This window comes from Rhamphochromis longiceps, linkage group LG7, assembly GCF_057381845.1.
Source record: "Rhamphochromis longiceps isolate RC_006_pf linkage group LG7, R_longiceps_female_GT1.1, whole genome shotgun sequence".
NCBI lineage: Eukaryota > Metazoa > Chordata > Actinopteri > Cichliformes > Cichlidae > Rhamphochromis > Rhamphochromis longiceps.
In genome coordinates this window covers 2,326,063-2,343,280 of record NC_140563.1, presented here as the reverse complement: position 1 = coordinate 2,343,280, position 17,218 = coordinate 2,326,063, and the positions used below count along the sequence as shown (strand labels likewise).

General features: G+C 42.5%; 1 protein-coding gene across 1 annotated transcript in view; it reads right to left on the bottom strand.

Moving 5' to 3' along the window:
- cdh13 (cadherin 13, H-cadherin (heart)) overlaps positions 1–17,218 on the bottom strand; it is a 423,714-nt gene that overhangs the window by 54,633 nt on the left and 351,863 nt on the right. Inside the window, exons 10-11 of the mRNA XM_085411590.1 lie at positions 939–1,121; positions 587–840 (exon numbers count right to left, since the gene is read on the bottom strand). Of these exons, the coding sequence (XP_085267716.1) occupies positions 587–840; positions 939–1,121 (437 nt within the window). The remainder of the gene's footprint in view (positions 1–586; positions 841–938; positions 1,122–17,218) is intronic.

Below are 17,218 nucleotides of genomic sequence, written 5' to 3'. Positions count from 1 at the left end.
ACGAGTCGAAATTAGGCCTGAAAGGCAATAAATGCAGCGATGACTTTTTATCTTGTAAAATGTAAGTACAGAGCAAACTATGGGACTCCCTCTGGCAGCAAGAGGAATAATTTTTATTGTGGCACACGGTGCAACTAATAGCCTTGCAGTTATGATGATGGTGATATTTGAGGGCTTCTTCGGTAACAGAGTTAAAGTTAATGAGCTGTCTGATTCTGGGACTTTTCACTTGACTGGGGAGAACAGTTTGGCCTGTGCCAATAAAGTGCACATTATCCGGGCAGTATATCTGTTTACGCAGACAAATAAAACGAACTAACCGGGAACGCTGGGAAGATCGGACGTATTTGGCGATACAAAGATGGGATCGCGACGGCTCAGGCAGACGGGTGAGGACTGACGGAGTGAGATGTCAAAGCAGCTGGAAGGTGATGATCTACGGGCTGAAACTGCGAGTTACTATTTCCCTGCCAGATCACCTCGCTTGCATCATTTATTCTACCCAAGATGATCCACAGTTTGCAGCTGTGTCTCTTTTTGACTTTGTTGCACTTTTACCACAAAAGTATGTCTAAAAACTGCTTACCTAATACTCTGTTTCTCTAATATATCCGGATCTGTAGCATTAAGTGATGCCACAAAGCTTCCCACAGGGATGTTTTCCATCCTGGTGACTATTAGGGGGTCTGGGAAGAACACAGGGCCCTCGTTGATGTCCTCGACTCTGACGTGGACGGTGGCTGTGGAGCTCGGGCCATATCCAACATCGGGAACCAGAGGATCCTCGTTCTCCACTTTGATGAGCAGGCTGAGGAATTCAGACGCCTCATAGTTCAGTGGCTAAGAGGAGACAACGATTAGAAATGTAAGACTTATATTATTATATTATCTACGAGAATATATGAACGTATCCAAATGTTTCTTACAGAGTGCTTTACCTTGACAACCGACAGCATCCCCTCATTGTTGTCCGGGTTGGTCTGAATCTCAAAGCTCTGCGTCGGGTCTCCACTGATTATAGAGTACATGGCTCTCCACGCTGCTGTGGCCGGATCGTCTCTGTCATCTACCGTCAGGTTGACCACAACGCCCGTTGAGCCCTCATACACGTGAGCTTCAAACTGTGAGGGGAGACAGAAACAAGTGGAGATTACTGAGAGGCCGGCCGAGGAGACCCGAATCTAGAAAATATAACAGAACAAATCAGCGCGATTCCAGAGACGAAGGCGTAGATTCATGTAACTGTAAAGGCTTCAAAGACTGAATGTGAAATGAATTTCAGAGGCAGCGCTATTGCATACTGAGCCAACAGGTACAAATTTACTTTAGGTGGACTACATTAGGGCAAATTAACATCCTCGAGTTGATACAGTTTCTAATTTGAGTAAAAAAAGCGCTTATTCCATATTTGCACACAAGGAAATCATAAAAAAGATGTTTCTGCAGAGTTTTACATTTTGCATTCCTGCACAGTCCAGTAGACAAATTTATATTGCATGATGTTAAAGGTTGGACTGCAGGCAGCAGTATGGAGCACATGCATCTCAGTTTACTTTCCTGTGTGCAAAATGTGTGGTACCTCGCTGCTTGCAGAACTATGTTTACATTACTCTGTATGAATCTATATTGCCCGTGCAACACTAAAATCAATTTGTCTACGCAGTTATATATTTGAAAAAATGGCAGAACAGAAAAGAAGAGCATGTGATTAAGAGTTAATAGAACAGATGAGGAGATTCTACGCGGTCACGTCGGGGACACAAATGCATGCACAGCACACGCAACACAATAAACACCATTTATGTCTCCAGAGCCGATTCCCCACAGTGCATCTCATTTATTTTTGTGGTGTCAGTCACTCCCTGCCTCACGGCTCAATGTTGGCAGCAGGCCTCAATCAGATTCTTATTGATGCTGGGCAGGCAGGCAGTTCTGCCAGTGTGCGTGCGTGCGTGCGTGCGTGCGTGCGTGCGTGCGTGTGCGTGCGTGCGTGCGTGCGTGTGTGTGCGTGCGTGCGCGTGTGTGCGTGTGTGTGCGTGTGTGTGTGCGTGCGTGTGCGTGTGTGTGTGCGCGTGTGCGTGTGTGTCCGTGCGTGTGTGTGTGCGCGTGTGTGTGTGTGTGTGCGTGCGTGTGTGTGCGTGCGTGTGTGCGTGTGTGTCCGTGCGTGTGTGTGTGTGCGTGTCCGTGCATGTGTGTGTGTGTGTGCGTGCGCGTGTGTGTGCGTGCGTGTGTGTGCGTGTGCGTGCGTGTGTGTGTGCGTGTGTGCGTGCGTGTGTGTGTGCGTGCGTGCGTGTGCGTGTGTGTGTGCGTGCGTGTGTGTCCGTGCGTGTGTGTGTGCGCGTGTGTGTGTGTGTGTGCGCGTGTGTGTGCGTGCGTGTGTGTGCGTGTGCGTGCGTGTGTGTGTGCGTGTGTGCGTGCGTGTGTGCGTGCGTGCGTGCGTGTGCGTGTGTGTGTGTGTCGGGATCATTATTGTGTCAGAGCTCACACTGTAATCTTTCAGACACAGAACACTCTGTTTAAGGATAGTTCTGGTCCAGCCTAGATTACTGTGTCTCTTGTCAGCCCGTGGTATTGTTGTTTCACAGATTACCCTCTTACTGCCTTATACTGCCGGGCTCCGTGCATTTATCTGAAGAGAGACCAACATTGATTTTTTCTCTTTCCTTTCTTTTCTCCCTTTTTATTCATCCAAAGCCTGTTTAAAAAAAACACTGTGAAGCATTCACAGTCATTTAGGGCACACAGAAGCGAAACACAGTGTTCTTAAGAATGTGAATTCTCACACGTGTACTCTTGGTCCTTTTGTCCCGCGAGCCAACAGCTGCTACAAAGGCAAATAGGAGAGAGTTGTCGGCATAAAAGGCCCGATTCTCACTCGTAAACAAGCGAGGGATGGTGGAATTTAAATTGCTTTAGCTTTACTGGGAAATCCTGAGGCGGTGTAAGCAGTTTCACAAAATCTTGACCTGAAATACACAAGGCACCGTGATCAGAAACAACTGCTTGTTATTCGCGTGGCCGTCATCCACGTCTAGACTTAGGACGGCAGAGACACACTCGGAAGCTCACACACCGACAATAGCCAGTCAGACGGGGTTTAATCATGTGAGGCAGTCATGCGGTTTGGAGAAAAGTTATTCTGTGTGATGTGGACACTGAGCCGCGGCCTTACCACTGAAAAAAGTCCAGTTCCTACTGGAGCACAAAACAACCAAGAGTATAAGGAAATGACTAACTACTGGGCAGAACACCTGGCCTCAACTAACTTAAACACACTGAGAAAGATCAGGGGGCGCAATGACAACAGCAGTCAGAGTGCATCGCAGTCAAGTTTGTTTTTATCTGTAGCATCTGAGACTCCCACACCCACACACAGATCCAATTAGAGCAGCGGCTCTGAGAACAAAAGACGACCTGGACACACATGCACGCCGAGACTTAATAAGCAACACGCAGGAAAAAACACATTCAAACATGCAGATAGAGGCAAAGATAGACAACCAGTCAGTGTTGGCAGTGACCATAAATCAGAGCCCTTCACTTCAGACATTTAAGAGTCCAAGAAAAAAAGAAGCTGCCATTGATTTTCTGCTTCCCATCTCTTTTTATGTCTGACTTTCCAATAATCTGGCCCATGAATCTTCTAGGTAATGCCATGCTGTCAGAAGATAATTGGGTGATAGTCATTTGAGGCACAACAGCATAAGAAGAAAAAATAAACAAATTGATATCGTCAAGTTTCAGCTGACAGTTTCAGCGCCGTCATCCTGATGACTGCGATGCCAGCTTTTGTTTACATCCGTCGTTATTTTCCTTTTAAAGTAGGGCTGAACGATTATGGAAAATAATCTAATTGCGATTTTTTGCCCCAATATTGCGATGCGATATGCGATTTTTTTTTAAGGTCTTTGTCTTCTGTATTATTAAACAAAGACAAGCAATACATCATATAGTATGGCCAATACTATATTACATTAATTTTAAACTGTTCTTTCCTGGAAGACAGACCTCTGTTATGATGACATGAGGTGATGCATGAATTGATGACTGACATTTTTATTTAACTTCTTCAATCACAACAGTATATTTGAACATACACAATAGTTTATTTTTAGCTTACAAACATCTGAGCATAAAGTGCTGACAAGGAACCCTGGTGTAAACATTAAAATGAAAGTCAGTACAATGTGCAGATTGCAGAAATATACATAAACAAAATCAGTGGCTTTACCACACTCAGTTTTTCGACATCTGTGAACTACTAGACAGTCATTCAATTAAAAAATAATATTAAATAAATAAAACTAATAAATAAAAAATACACACATCTTACTGATCTCTGCAGTCAGTAACATTACACATAAAGTGCAAACATAATAGCAATTGTATAAACACACACACAAACACGCCTTTAAAGTTTAAAGGCGTGAAATTGGACGGTCTAGTTCTGATTAGCGTCACCGCTGTCTCGGTGGAGTTTAATAAACTCGGCCGTCTGCTTCTTGCTATCTAAAATATAACCAGACACTGGTGTAAATTCTCGACTGTCTCATACTTCTGTTTAATAAGTTTTCTGTTTGACGTTTAGTCAGCTGTGTGAAAACCAAGGAGGAACCCACCCGGGGGATTAATAAAGTTTTATTTTATCTAATCTAATAACTTTAATCTCAGCCAAACCGATTTACTCACGAACAAACAAAACACTGAAAAAAACCCAACAATAACATTTTTAGGTTGTCTAAGTGACTTATATATTACGTTTAACCCGAGCAGCGAAACTCCGCGGTGATCTGAAAATGATGTGCCGGGAGTTGTGCCGTTCTCGGCCGCATCAGTAACCCTCGAGCTCCCGGCTAGCTGTCGAGCTGGTGGGTAGCAGACGCCTCTGAAAACGTCGAAGCACTTTTGCAAATATGGGATATCTTGATAAACCGAGCAGATATTTGATGTTTACACAACTACTTTCTCGCCTGAAAATATGTTAAAAGTTTATTTTGTGACCCAGAAAGATTAGTATGAGTAATTTTAAAACTTAGTAGCGGCCGCCATTGCTGGAAACTGGAGTTTGGCTGGGCCGCGCTATGAATTCTGGGATATGGTAGTAATTTGGACAGCCTTCGGCGCGTCGCTGTGACGTAATCGGTCTACAAATGCGGCCTCAGGAGGATGCAGCCCATGAATTGTATAATATAATCGCAGTATAATCGCAGCCTTTGCGGTTAGAAAATTGCACTTGATCATGTCGCGATATTATCGCAAATGCGATATATCGTTCAGCCCTATTTTAAAGTACAATTATCTCTGTACTGGTGTCTTTGGTCTTGTATGACAGAGTAAACTTTGCAAACAGAAGAAGCACGTATTGTGACTGCTCTTGGTTTGCCTGATGGCTGAAGTAGGGCCTGTACTTTATTTGAACTATTTGCAGAGCAAACTGAACGTGCCATTAGAGCAGGGCGATATGGCCAAAAATATTTATCACGATATATATTTGAAAATTTGCGATAACGATATAACTGACGATATAATTGATGCGAGACAAAATACAACTCCACAACATTACTAGCGCAAAAAGACAACCTATCATTTATTTTCACTTAAACAAGAAGCTGGTTTTTATGTACATTAAAGCTTTATAAAAATGTAACAGTGCAAATGCAAATTCCTTGCTGAAAGTTTAACCAAAAGGCATTTCCAGTAGAAATGGGCTGACATATACTGAGCATAACCATGTATAATATCCACTGAAGTTAAAAAGAGGTGCTTTGCAACATTAAACTGCAGTGTGCAGTACGCATTTTTCGGACCATAAGGTGCACGGGATTATAAGGCACATTAAGCGAAACAAAGCAGTCAGATAAATCAAACTTTATTAAACTCATTCTTCTTGCTTCCTCCACTTCCGTACCATTGATTCATTAATGTTGAATTCTCTGGCAGCGGCTCTATTCCCATGTTGTTGCAGTATATTAATGACTAACCTCGTATTGTGGATGGATTATCTCAGTTGTTCTCCTGACTGAAGTTTGGTCCGTTTACAGCATCCTGCCATGCGATTGCATTTGTCTCTAACCATGAAGAACCTTCACGTTAACTTTTATAAGTGGAAAAGTGTTAGTGTTCGTCCTCCAGCTTCACTGTTTATGTTATGCTAACATAGCTGTGTCGCTAGCGATCACGTAGCACATCATTATATACCAGCTAGCCCAACTTCAGTAACCCTACAAACGTCACTGCTGTTTAGTTTCCTGTCTTCATTTATGTTGGAAGTGATAGCAGAGCTGTACGTTTGATTTTTTTCAGAAATCTCTCAGTCAGAACATGCAATATCATGCTTAGGTAACTAGCGAAACTAGCGAGCTAACTTCCGCTAGCTTCCTGCTAGCTTCTAACTCCGTTAAATGTAATGCATTTTGTTTTCATGGATGCCTGGAAGTTAAACTTCATAGTTACACCTGGTAAAGCAGCAATGCTGATCGTTTTATTAAAGATGAAAGAATTTAGACAGTTTTTAACTCTTAGTTTTTTTTTTGTTTTTTTTAAATGACATCAGAAACAGCAGTATGCGACATTACGTGATGGCAGAGCTTCAGTTCATCCTTTGTCTTTTTTTTTTTTTTTTTTTTTTTTAATAAATAGGACAGGGGGAATGAATGAGAGAAAGAGGGGGAGAGAAAGAAAGAAAACCAAAGGGGAGAAGAGACGGTGAGAAGGGGGGGGGAAGAGAGAGAAAAAAAAAAAGAACTCCTGGGTCACCTGTATGGAGAAAAAAAAAAACAAACAAAAAAAACAAACAGAGGAGACAGCAAACAACAAAGAGCAACATAATAATAGAGAAAACAAAGCACCATCACAATAAACTAGCTAGTCATAGATATCAATATTTACTAAATAATAAACGATATTGTGCAGCACGCAAGATAGACAGCGCACAGTGTGCTTTGAGGCAGCAGCCAAGAAAGCTGTAGTCCGCATCTGTGAATACCCATGTGTGCATACCTGTGTGGATCAGCATGCTTGCATTCCAAAGGTTTCTCCATGTAATGAACTGCTAGGGAGTGTGGGGGGGCCACAGCCCCGTCCTCCAGGGTGTGAAGCAGTTTTTAACTCTTAGTGATGCTGCAGTGTTCGTTTGACCTGAAATATACGGAGTTTAGGACCCAGATTACTCCCAGATTTAAGAGCATCTTAGTCCGACAAATACGACAATAACGACGGCCGCTTGCATGTTCTGCAAAAAAATGTGCTTTGTCGTGTATCTGACGGACAAACACCAAACCAGTTCCACATCACTGAAGTTGCACCATTTTTACAAACCAATTCTGGTTCATCTGTTTCACTCAACAATCGGCCATGTGCGTATGAAAACAAAGGCACTGCGCATGCGCGTTTTACTCCCATTCTATCGCGATATTTCATTTTCCTATCGTTGCCTAACATTATACCGGTATTACCGTGAACGGTATAATATGGCCCAGCCCTACGTGCCATAGATCGTGGCGTTTAAGCGGAACATTGTACCTCAGGATGCTAAAAAGGAGGAAAAAAGATGCACCTTGTCAAAATGCTGTGAACATTTGTTTAACACGTTGTTTTACGGTCAAATATCTGCAAAACTAAACACTGTTCATCATTAAATTAATGTTTTTCTTTCAACTTCATTTCAAGAGCACGTCTAACCTCGTGCAGCATACATCTCCAAGCCAAAGCCAAACAGCTGGTTGATTTATGGAACCACAAAACCTTCATCTCAGCATTGTCAACAACATTCATTCCACCTCTTCTCCAACAGATGGATGTGCAAGAGAAACCCTAACTTCTGGCAAAACGCCTGAGACAGAGATGTGAAGCCTTGGAAAAGTATGCACATCTGTCAGCTTTACCAAGTAACATTAAATGCGCTCTGCCTCATTAACACCAGTACAGAGAAAGCCTCCTTTTTCTTATACTGCCTTTAATTTGTCTTTCATTGGCAGCTGGCAGTTTTTGCCTGTTTCAAACCAGTAACCCTGCCCTCGTGCAGATCTATGGTGCTAACACATCAGGACCAAAAACAGTAGAACTATGTAAACATGTGTCTGCACTAGGGCTGCCACGATTAGTTGACTAGTCACGATTACGTCGACTATTAAAATCATCGACGACTGATTTAATAGTCGACGTGTCGTTTGAAGCTTTGTAAGATCGCAAAAGACGCAGGAATAAGTAGCAGGATTTAAGAGTGTAATAACGGACTGAAACAGAAGATGGCAGCACTGCATGTACAAGGATGCCAGCTGCCGTTAAACCCCGAAGAAGAAGAAGCTGTGTCCCAGAATTCATAGCGCGGCCCAGCTCAGTTTCCAACAATGGCGGCAGCTAGTTAGTCTTAATATTACTCTTATTATTCTTTCTGGGTCACAAAATAAACGTTTAACATATTTTCAGGCGAGAATGTAGCTGTGTAAACCTCAAATATCTGCTCAGTTTATCAGGACACCACATATTTTCAAAAGCGCTCCGATGTTTTCGGAGACGTCTGTTACCCACTAGCTCGATAGCTAACCGGGGGCTAGGCTAACTAGAGCCGTGAGAACACCGGACTCCCGGCAAATTGTTTTCAAACCCACCGCCGCCTTTCGCTACTCAGGTTAAACATGATATATGAGTCACTTAGATAACTTAATGTTATTGTTTGGCTGTTTTCAGTATTTTATTTGTTCCTGAGTAAATCGGCTGAGTTTATTAAACTCCACCAAAACAATCTGCACATTTAATTAAAATTTAATAAACTATCATCTTGTCTTTATTTTTAATTAGCACAGACCTTAAACACTTAAAGCTGTAAGCTAATGATAGTTATATAAGAGCAGATGCTGCCGGTGCAATAAGCTGTCGTTTTACATCCAATGGATGATGATCTGATTAGTCGACTAATCGCAAAAATAATCGGTGACTAGTCGACTATCAAAATAATCGTTTGTGGCAGCCCTAGTCTGCACTGAGTGCCATACTGTAAACCATTACCTATATCAATATTATTGATCCATCTTTGCTGTCCTCTAACAGAGAAATACAAGAAGAAATGTGCGCGATTCCAGTTAACCATATATTTAAGACTGCAGCATGTACAATCACACACAAACAGACATGACTGAAGATCAGCTTACATTGTTCCTGGATGTCTGTCACAAAGTGTTATGAATACAGATGGCAGTTGTGGCTACACTGACAGGCAGCTGAGCAGCTGTTCGTTTGTCCTAATGGAAAGTACTTTGTGACACGTCCCTGCTGCCCCAAAGATTTTCTCTGACATGCAGCACACATAACAGCAGCCCATCACATTAAATCTCTCAAGATGAGACTATTTTGCCTCTGAGAAGCATTTGCTTCATTGCCACGACACGGCAGGGAGACACTGCGACACAGCCGTTTGATGTTTGCCTTTTTGATAAGTTAGTTAGTGGGTTTTTCTTTTTACTGGACAGTTTCTTAGACCATCTGAAAGAAAAATATATGACTCAGAGAAATCCAAAAATCATGAACATTTTCAGGACTTTTCAGTTGATTAAGGATGAAGCCATCTCATTACTTTCGCCCCTTGGTGGCTCTATAAAACATAGAGGTTAGAAAGAAACCTCAGTTAGACAAGAATCACACATATTTTGCTTTTCCTTTATCAGCTTTTGAAAGCAGCTTAGCTCTCAGCAGAACGAGGTGTAGACATTGCAAATATTTGCAACAAGCTACCATTGTGCATGTGATTGCTCATCTTCTCACCCAATCCCACACCCAGGCATGGAATACTTTTCCGTCTAGCCTCTCCACTTGCTTTTTACACTGCTCACAGCTTTAATCCTGCATACAGTAAGTGTGCCTGGGGAGTTAATGAGCTTACCTGTGTCTTTATTAAATTTCTACAGCTTGTGTGCAGGCTGCTTCCAGAGATAGATTTTTGATGAATCTGACATTTAGCAAAGCAGCTTTTCAGATTCTCTATTTGTCAATTAAGCTAGTTAACGAAAATATTCCAGGATACAGGCAGGCATTAAAAACCCATATGCCTCAGAAGCAAGGTCAGCGGGTGGGGGGAGGTTTGGAGTCTTCTCCCACCCCCATTCTCTGCGGCCTGCTGGAGCGGGAGGGCTAGTAGGAGGAGTTGGCCGTCCGACTGCGGTCTGGGGTGTGGGGCCTCCCTGCTGCTGCGGAGTCGGGGTGGTCTGCCTCTCCCCACCGCAGGGAAAAGGGTAACACCACCTGGGTCTGGGTGCAATTCCCCCCTCCAGGGGCAAGGGTACCTAGACCCGGTTTGTAGAGTACGCTTGGGGAGTGTGATTGTGTGTACAGCGTCTCTTTATGTCTGTCTCCACGTTGGTTGAGTGTGGAGTGAGTGCATATGAGAGCATGAGGGGGGGAATGGATGTTTGTGTCTGTGTGTGCCTGTATGTCTGTGTCTATATGTCAGGTTGGGTATCAGACGCCACCTCTCTGGGGACACCTCAGGCCCTCCAAGGTTTGGAGGCCTATCTCCACCCACCACCACTTCCCCTGCCGGTGGCGGACTCCCTCAGGTGTCGGTGTGTTGGTGGTTCTTTGTGTCTGGGGGTGGGCGTCCGGGTACACACCGGCTCACTCCTTGGCGGCCGCTTGTCGGGGCCTGGGGCCTGGGGCTCGCTCGGGCCCCTTTGGAGGTGGGGTGCCCCCGGCCTCTCGGCCTGGGGCTCGGTCACTCAGGCACAGCTGGGGGCCGGCGGAGCTCACGGGCGCGTCACTGCAACTCCCCCTGACTTCTGCTCCGCGGCTGCTGGGCGAGCCCTCATCTGGGACTCTCCTCAGCTCTTACTGGAACAGTGGCGCGGCTCCCCCTCTGTTGGTCTTCCATGGTCTCTTGTGTTCTGGGGGCCTCTGGATGTCTGGAGTTTTGATCTCCTCCATACCCGCTTCACACCCTGGAGGACGGGGCTGTGGCCCCCCCACACTCCCTAGCAGATCATTACATGGAGAAACCTTTGGAATGCAAGCATGCTGATCCACACAGGTATGCACACATGGGTATTCACAGACGCGGACTAAAGCTTTCTTGGCTGCTGCCTCAAAGCACACTGTGCGCTGTCTATCTTGCGTGCTGCACAATATCGTTTATTATTTAGTAAATACTGATATCTATGACTAGCTAGTTTATTGTGATGGTGCTTTGTTTTCTCTATTATTATGTTGCTCTTTGTTGTTTGCTGTCTCCTCTGTTTGTTTTTTTTGTTTGTTTGTTTTTTTTCTCCATACAGGTGACCCAGGAGTTCTTTTTTTTTTTCTCTCTCTTCCCCCCCCCTTCTCACCGTCTCTTCTCCCCTTTGGTTTTCTTTCTTTCTCTCCCCCTCTTTCTCTCATTCATTCCCCCTGTCCTATTTATTAAAAAAAAAAAAAAAAAAAATGACAAAGGATGAACTGAAGCTCTGCCATCACGTAATGTCGCATACTGCTGTTTCTGATGTCATTTAAAAAAAAAAAAAAAAAAAAAAAAAAAAAAAAAAGAAGCAAGGTCAGCCATTCAAGTGTAGCAACTGATGTATGATTGAGCGCCGGCTCGTCCATCTGGAATGGCCCGAAGACTGAGAAGTTTTTAACTTTCTGACAACAATCTGACAGTTCCAACTTTGTGCTGCAGTTCACTTGTGTGCTCTCCTGTAAAACCTCCATAGTTCAATTTAGCACTTTGCAGCTAAATCAGTTTCTAGAGTCCCTGTGCAATTGAGATTAAAAAAAACTGCTTTAATAAAGTAACGCCTGGCTTTTTCTTCAGTGGGAAAGAGTACAATTTGCTTTTATTCCCAGGTCAAATGACTCTGCACTAGTCTTTATCAGCCCAGCCTCTGATTGGCTGTGATGGAAACAGGACATCACTGTCGACATGCTCATTTTCAGCTTAGTCAGGACGCAACAAGATGATTATCAGAGAACAACACAGATGTTTTACATGAGTTTGCAGATAATTTTTTTTAATTGGTATTTTGCAAAATTACAAAATATGCTAAAGAGAAGCTTATTGTTTATTTGGTCTCTGCATAATAGCCTATAGCTTTTCCAGCCAGTTTCCTGTCTGCAAGCTTAGTAACACATTTTTATTTAAGAAAGCGCTTTTCAAAACACTCAAGGACACTGTACACAAGCAATAACAACAACAGACGTAACAATTTACAAAATAATAAGGATAAAACATAGAGCAACTAAATAAATTAAAGTAGCAGGATGGAAAAGTTTATGTGGAGTAGGCTAGTGTGAACAGGTGAGTTTTGAGTCTGGACTTAAAAAGAGGAAGGAAAGGGATGTTTCTTATCTCAGAGGAAGACGGGGGCAGAGCAGCAGAAAGCCCGAGCCTGAGGTCCATAGAAGTGAATCAGCAAATTTCAAACAGCAGCAGTTGCAGGAAAGGTTCAAGATTACATAAAGTTTAAATCATTTATTGCTTTTTATGGACAGAATCATGATTGCAGAGTACTTCCAGTTACTTAAGAAAACAGATTCATAAAAAGCAGAAGTTTTGTTTTTTCCCTTTATGCATTGATGCAATAAACTCGTCCAAAAACAGTCATTTTGCAGCTCTTTTTTGGTAAATCAGGCAACTGCTGAACCTGAGAGGACGACCTACTTTGATACATAAAAACATGGGCATATTTTTTAAAAACTGGACCTGAGCTGAAAATAGTTTTTCCCTTTAAAATATAATTGATTACATGCAATCTATTAACAGCCACCCTTTTCTGCAGAAGACAAAACTGAAGACAAAATCCAACATGCAGTTTTGGTTCCTGCACTGATGGTTTCAAAGAATGAGTTCATGTTTCATCAGAGTCGAGAATCAAACATTAGATTCATCGTCGGTGAACTTTGAATAGGCTGCTTTCCAACTTTAGGCCTACAAACTCTGGGGTCCCCTGGGCAGGGACAGCAGCGTTTTGTTTTTAGCAGAAATATGAAATCACTTCTTTATCAGGCGCTGCTATTCTGGATGAATCACTCGAGATAATTATGTTTCATCAATAGAAAAAAAGAAAAGAAACACGATCACTCAGATCAGCCTTCTATTGAGCCTCCAAGTGAAGCCAAAGAATGGCAGTAAAATACTCCAACCATATAAAGAAAGCCGCAGAAGACAAAGGCTCAAGTTTTTCTATGAATTTCTCACCCAAGATGTTAATCTAACCTGATCCATTCACGCTGCTTTCTGTCTAACAACTGCACGAGGACACTCACAAATACACGTGTACTATATTCCCTTGAAATATGCCTCCGACTTGTCATACGGCACACCGATCCAGTCCCATTTCAGGCCAGCTACGCCTCAGCATCATCCAGAGTAAAGTGCTGTGTGTAGCTCAGAGCCAGTGAAGCAATCATGCAAGGCTTTCAGCTAATCCATGACACCTGTTAGCCATCCCCCAAGATAGAACAACACTGACGTGGCCCTGCCGCACTACGCCTGGTGCTGTGCTCATCACCACAAATGTCTTTATCAGCGGGACAGACGGATTGCAGGTGAGCATATTCTCGTGGTCATCGCAAAGCGGAGAGCGGGGAAAAAGTGAAAGGATGGAAGAAGGGAAGTAAACCGAAAGACAGGCAGGCAAAGAGAGTGCAAAATTGAGTGAGGGGGAAAATAAATCTGGGCAATGGCTGTCAGGAGCGTGAGTGACAGGAGAGATAAGGTCCATCACAGTGTCGGTATGAGGAGCAGGAGGGGAATAGGACCAGTCAGACATGGTGCAGAATTAACAGAGCTGCTGAAGAGTGGAGGGGAGACAAGTAATGCAAGTGTAGAAGGAACAGAGTGGAGGAGAGATCGGGATACTGGTGCAGGAGGATGAACCAAATAACAGGGCAGGGCAAAAGGTGCACGACTACATCAGCGTCTGCTCTAATGCAACATCAGCTGTGAAAGGTTTAACAGTACTGTTATTAAGACAGAGGAATATCAAGTTCAGCATAGCAGAAAGTCTCAGAGACTTTGAGTAAATGCATATAGATAATAAAAATCCAGCTGCGACCGGGAGATAAAATTCATCAGGAGAAATATCCATCTTCGTGACAGGAGCACACACGTCGAGCCTTTCAGACGACAGAGCTAAGGGTTACTACATAATTTTGTCTTCTTGTTTCTTCTCCTCATAAAAATCGGATTAGACCCTCACTATAAAATTAATCAGGCCAGAGCACATTCCCCTACAGAAGGAGCTTCAGTAGGAAAATGTAATAAATTTCCTAGTGAGGAATACCTCAGCTTCCGATTTTAAAAATGGCAGATTGATTATACGGAATCATCCATCCTTAAAAAGAACTTACTAAGGAGAAAAGTAACGGCGGTTTGGCAGCTAATTCTGCCATTTTTCATAAAGAAGGTTTTAAGCATTCTCTCCATGTTCATATTTCAGCGTTGCACCAGTGACTCTTCAGGCAGGTTGTATTGCAACATTAAGGATCACTTATCTGTTAACTATAAGCTGCTTCTTACCCCTGAAAATGAATCTCATTCATTTTTAACGGGGCAGGGAGTGCAACCTCAGATTCTTTAGTTTTGTTGTTAATATTTTAAAGCACTAATCACAAAAAGTTCAGAAGAAAAGAAACGTGGAAGTTACATTTTGACTTATGATCGATGCTATCAGTACTCTCGTTTGACTGAAACCATACATAAAGATCTGTGAGTCCACCCCTGTCTTACTAGCGTGCAGCAGGGCAGCAGATAACAAAAGAGAACCAAAATGAACAGACATACTCCCTAGGGGTGCAACGATACTCGTATCGATATTGAACCGTTCGATACAGAGCTTTCGGTTCGGTACGCATATGTATCGAACAATACAACATTTTTAATTTATTTTATCAACTTTCCTTCTGACGATGCTGTCTGTGTTGAGCGCTCAGTGGATCTGTGCTCGACAGTGCAGCCTAGGCGGAGTAGTCGAACGCAGATTCACTGAGCGCAGCGCAAGCTAGCAGACAGAAGCTAAGCTCTCCTTGCAACATGGCAAATTGAACCTCCCCCACCCTCATTCAGATCTGGCGTTTGGAATTATTTTGGTTTTCATGTGACGTATGACCCTGAAGGTAAGCGAGTCATGGACTAAAGTAAAACAGTATGTTGGATGTGCCACGCAATGCTCAATTACATGGGTGGGAACTAGTGCGTTAGCGCAGTTAGCTCGTTAACGGAGATTTGCCGTGTTGTGGCGTTAACGTCTTTTCAGATTAACGCTGACAGCACTAGTGGGAACACAACGAATATGACTGCACATTTACTCCGACAGCATCCTAGTGCAAAGACAAGTGGAAGCAGACAAAAACAACAAGCAGCATGCTACAAACTTTACCCGAGTCATTTAGACAGCTGTTAGCACAGGATTCTCCTTATGGGGACCTGATATGTTTAATATGCTGCTGAGAATATAGCCCAGAAGAAGCGTATAGTAGAGCTTTTATTTTGAAAGAGCCATTTCTCTGTAATAAACTCTCTTTTCCAAAGATGAGTGATTCCTCCATCAGATAGATTTATTTTTTTATTACTTTGTTGTTTCAGCAACATTAAATTTAAAAACTGTACTTTTGAGTTAAAATATATATTTATAATTTTAATAAATGACAAATTAAAAAAGCATGAACATTTTTTTTTGTATTGAAAAAATATCGACCCGTGACACCAAAGTATCGAACCGTATCGTTGCACCCCTAATACTCCCTTTTATTAAAGCTCACTGGCCTGTTTTAAAAATGGGTACAACTCTCCAAAGAAAATTATTTTTAAAGATTTAAAAAAATGTACATAAATTGCCAGCACTTTTTCAGTAATCTTAAAATTTTGCCAACTTGTGTTATTATGTAGCACTTTTGTTTAGCCACATCTCCTGGTTGGACGCCTGTTTGCCTTCCCAGCTCTCACCTACAGCTCGTGGAAGCTGCTTATTCAAGCTGGCTAAGGATTTGTAGTGGGGCTCCGTGAGGGGCTGGTGGGTTGGCGAGTGGATTAGTGAGACTGCAGCAAGAGGAATCTGAATTAAAACTGTATGAAATGATAACAGTGATAATCATTTACGCTCACACTGCGGGTGTAAGTGTAAATGATCATCTGTCTTTGTGTGAGCATATTCAGTGCGTCCTGTAGGTGAAGTTGCATCCTGGGAAAACATGAAATTCACTTAAACACACAGGAATTAATTGGCAGTGGAAGCTCAAATATAGTGATATGAATCACAGTTATCAAAGTGTTATCAAAGTGATAAAAAGGATGCTGCCTCAACCTGCACAGTCGTGTGCTGTGACTTGGACCTGTTTTCATTTTGTGGCAAAACATGGAAGTAACTTTAAATCCCCTCTCAGTATTCCTAAATAATAAATGCACTTTGCAATTATCTGGTGTTTCCATTAAAAACCAGTAAAAGAAGCTATAAAGACGTTCTTAAGTAGTAAATCTGACGTCCACAAAGTCAGAAACAACTCAAGAGAAAAATCTCCAATTTCGATCCACTGATTAGATTTGGGAGTAAAATACATTTTTCATAAGTTGGAAAAAAAAGAAAATTCAAGTGTCTAAAAGTATTTTGTTTTTCAGATTCATGACTCCAGAGCGACAAATTCACACATTTCAGTGCTTTTATCCACTTTTGAAAGATTGTTCCAATTATCTCCTGCACTAGAAGAAGTCTGGTGTCGGTGTTAAAATAACATGAAAATCTGTTCTGAGCCATGTTTTAATATAGTTTTTGTATCCACTAAAAAAGATATTTATCAACAGTAGCTGCAGTATCGTGCTATTTAAATGCATTTAATTTATATTTTGATTTAGCCTCAGATGTGACATCAGATATGAATAAGGATTATATCCTGAATGGCTGTCATAGCCAAGGTACCAGATACAAGTGCTGTAGTTTTACAGCTGTGATGTACGTGCTCGTAGCATCACAGCTAACGTGAGGAACACAGTAACTGACCTCTATCCTGTTTCATAAAGCATAAACGTGATATTTGCTCATTTCCATTGTTTGTTTATGTGAAGCGTAAGTGAAACAGAACGAGTACTGTGAAAAACTAACTACACAACTAAAATCAATAACTTGAAGTGATTGTTTTCTATGAGTTTATCGCTCTCTCACATCATCTCTCACATCATTGTGAAGCTATTCGATCCCGCTCGTCTTTTCGGCGTAGCTTTATTTGATCAAACTTGTGGCTATTTGTTTATGGGAAGCTCTCC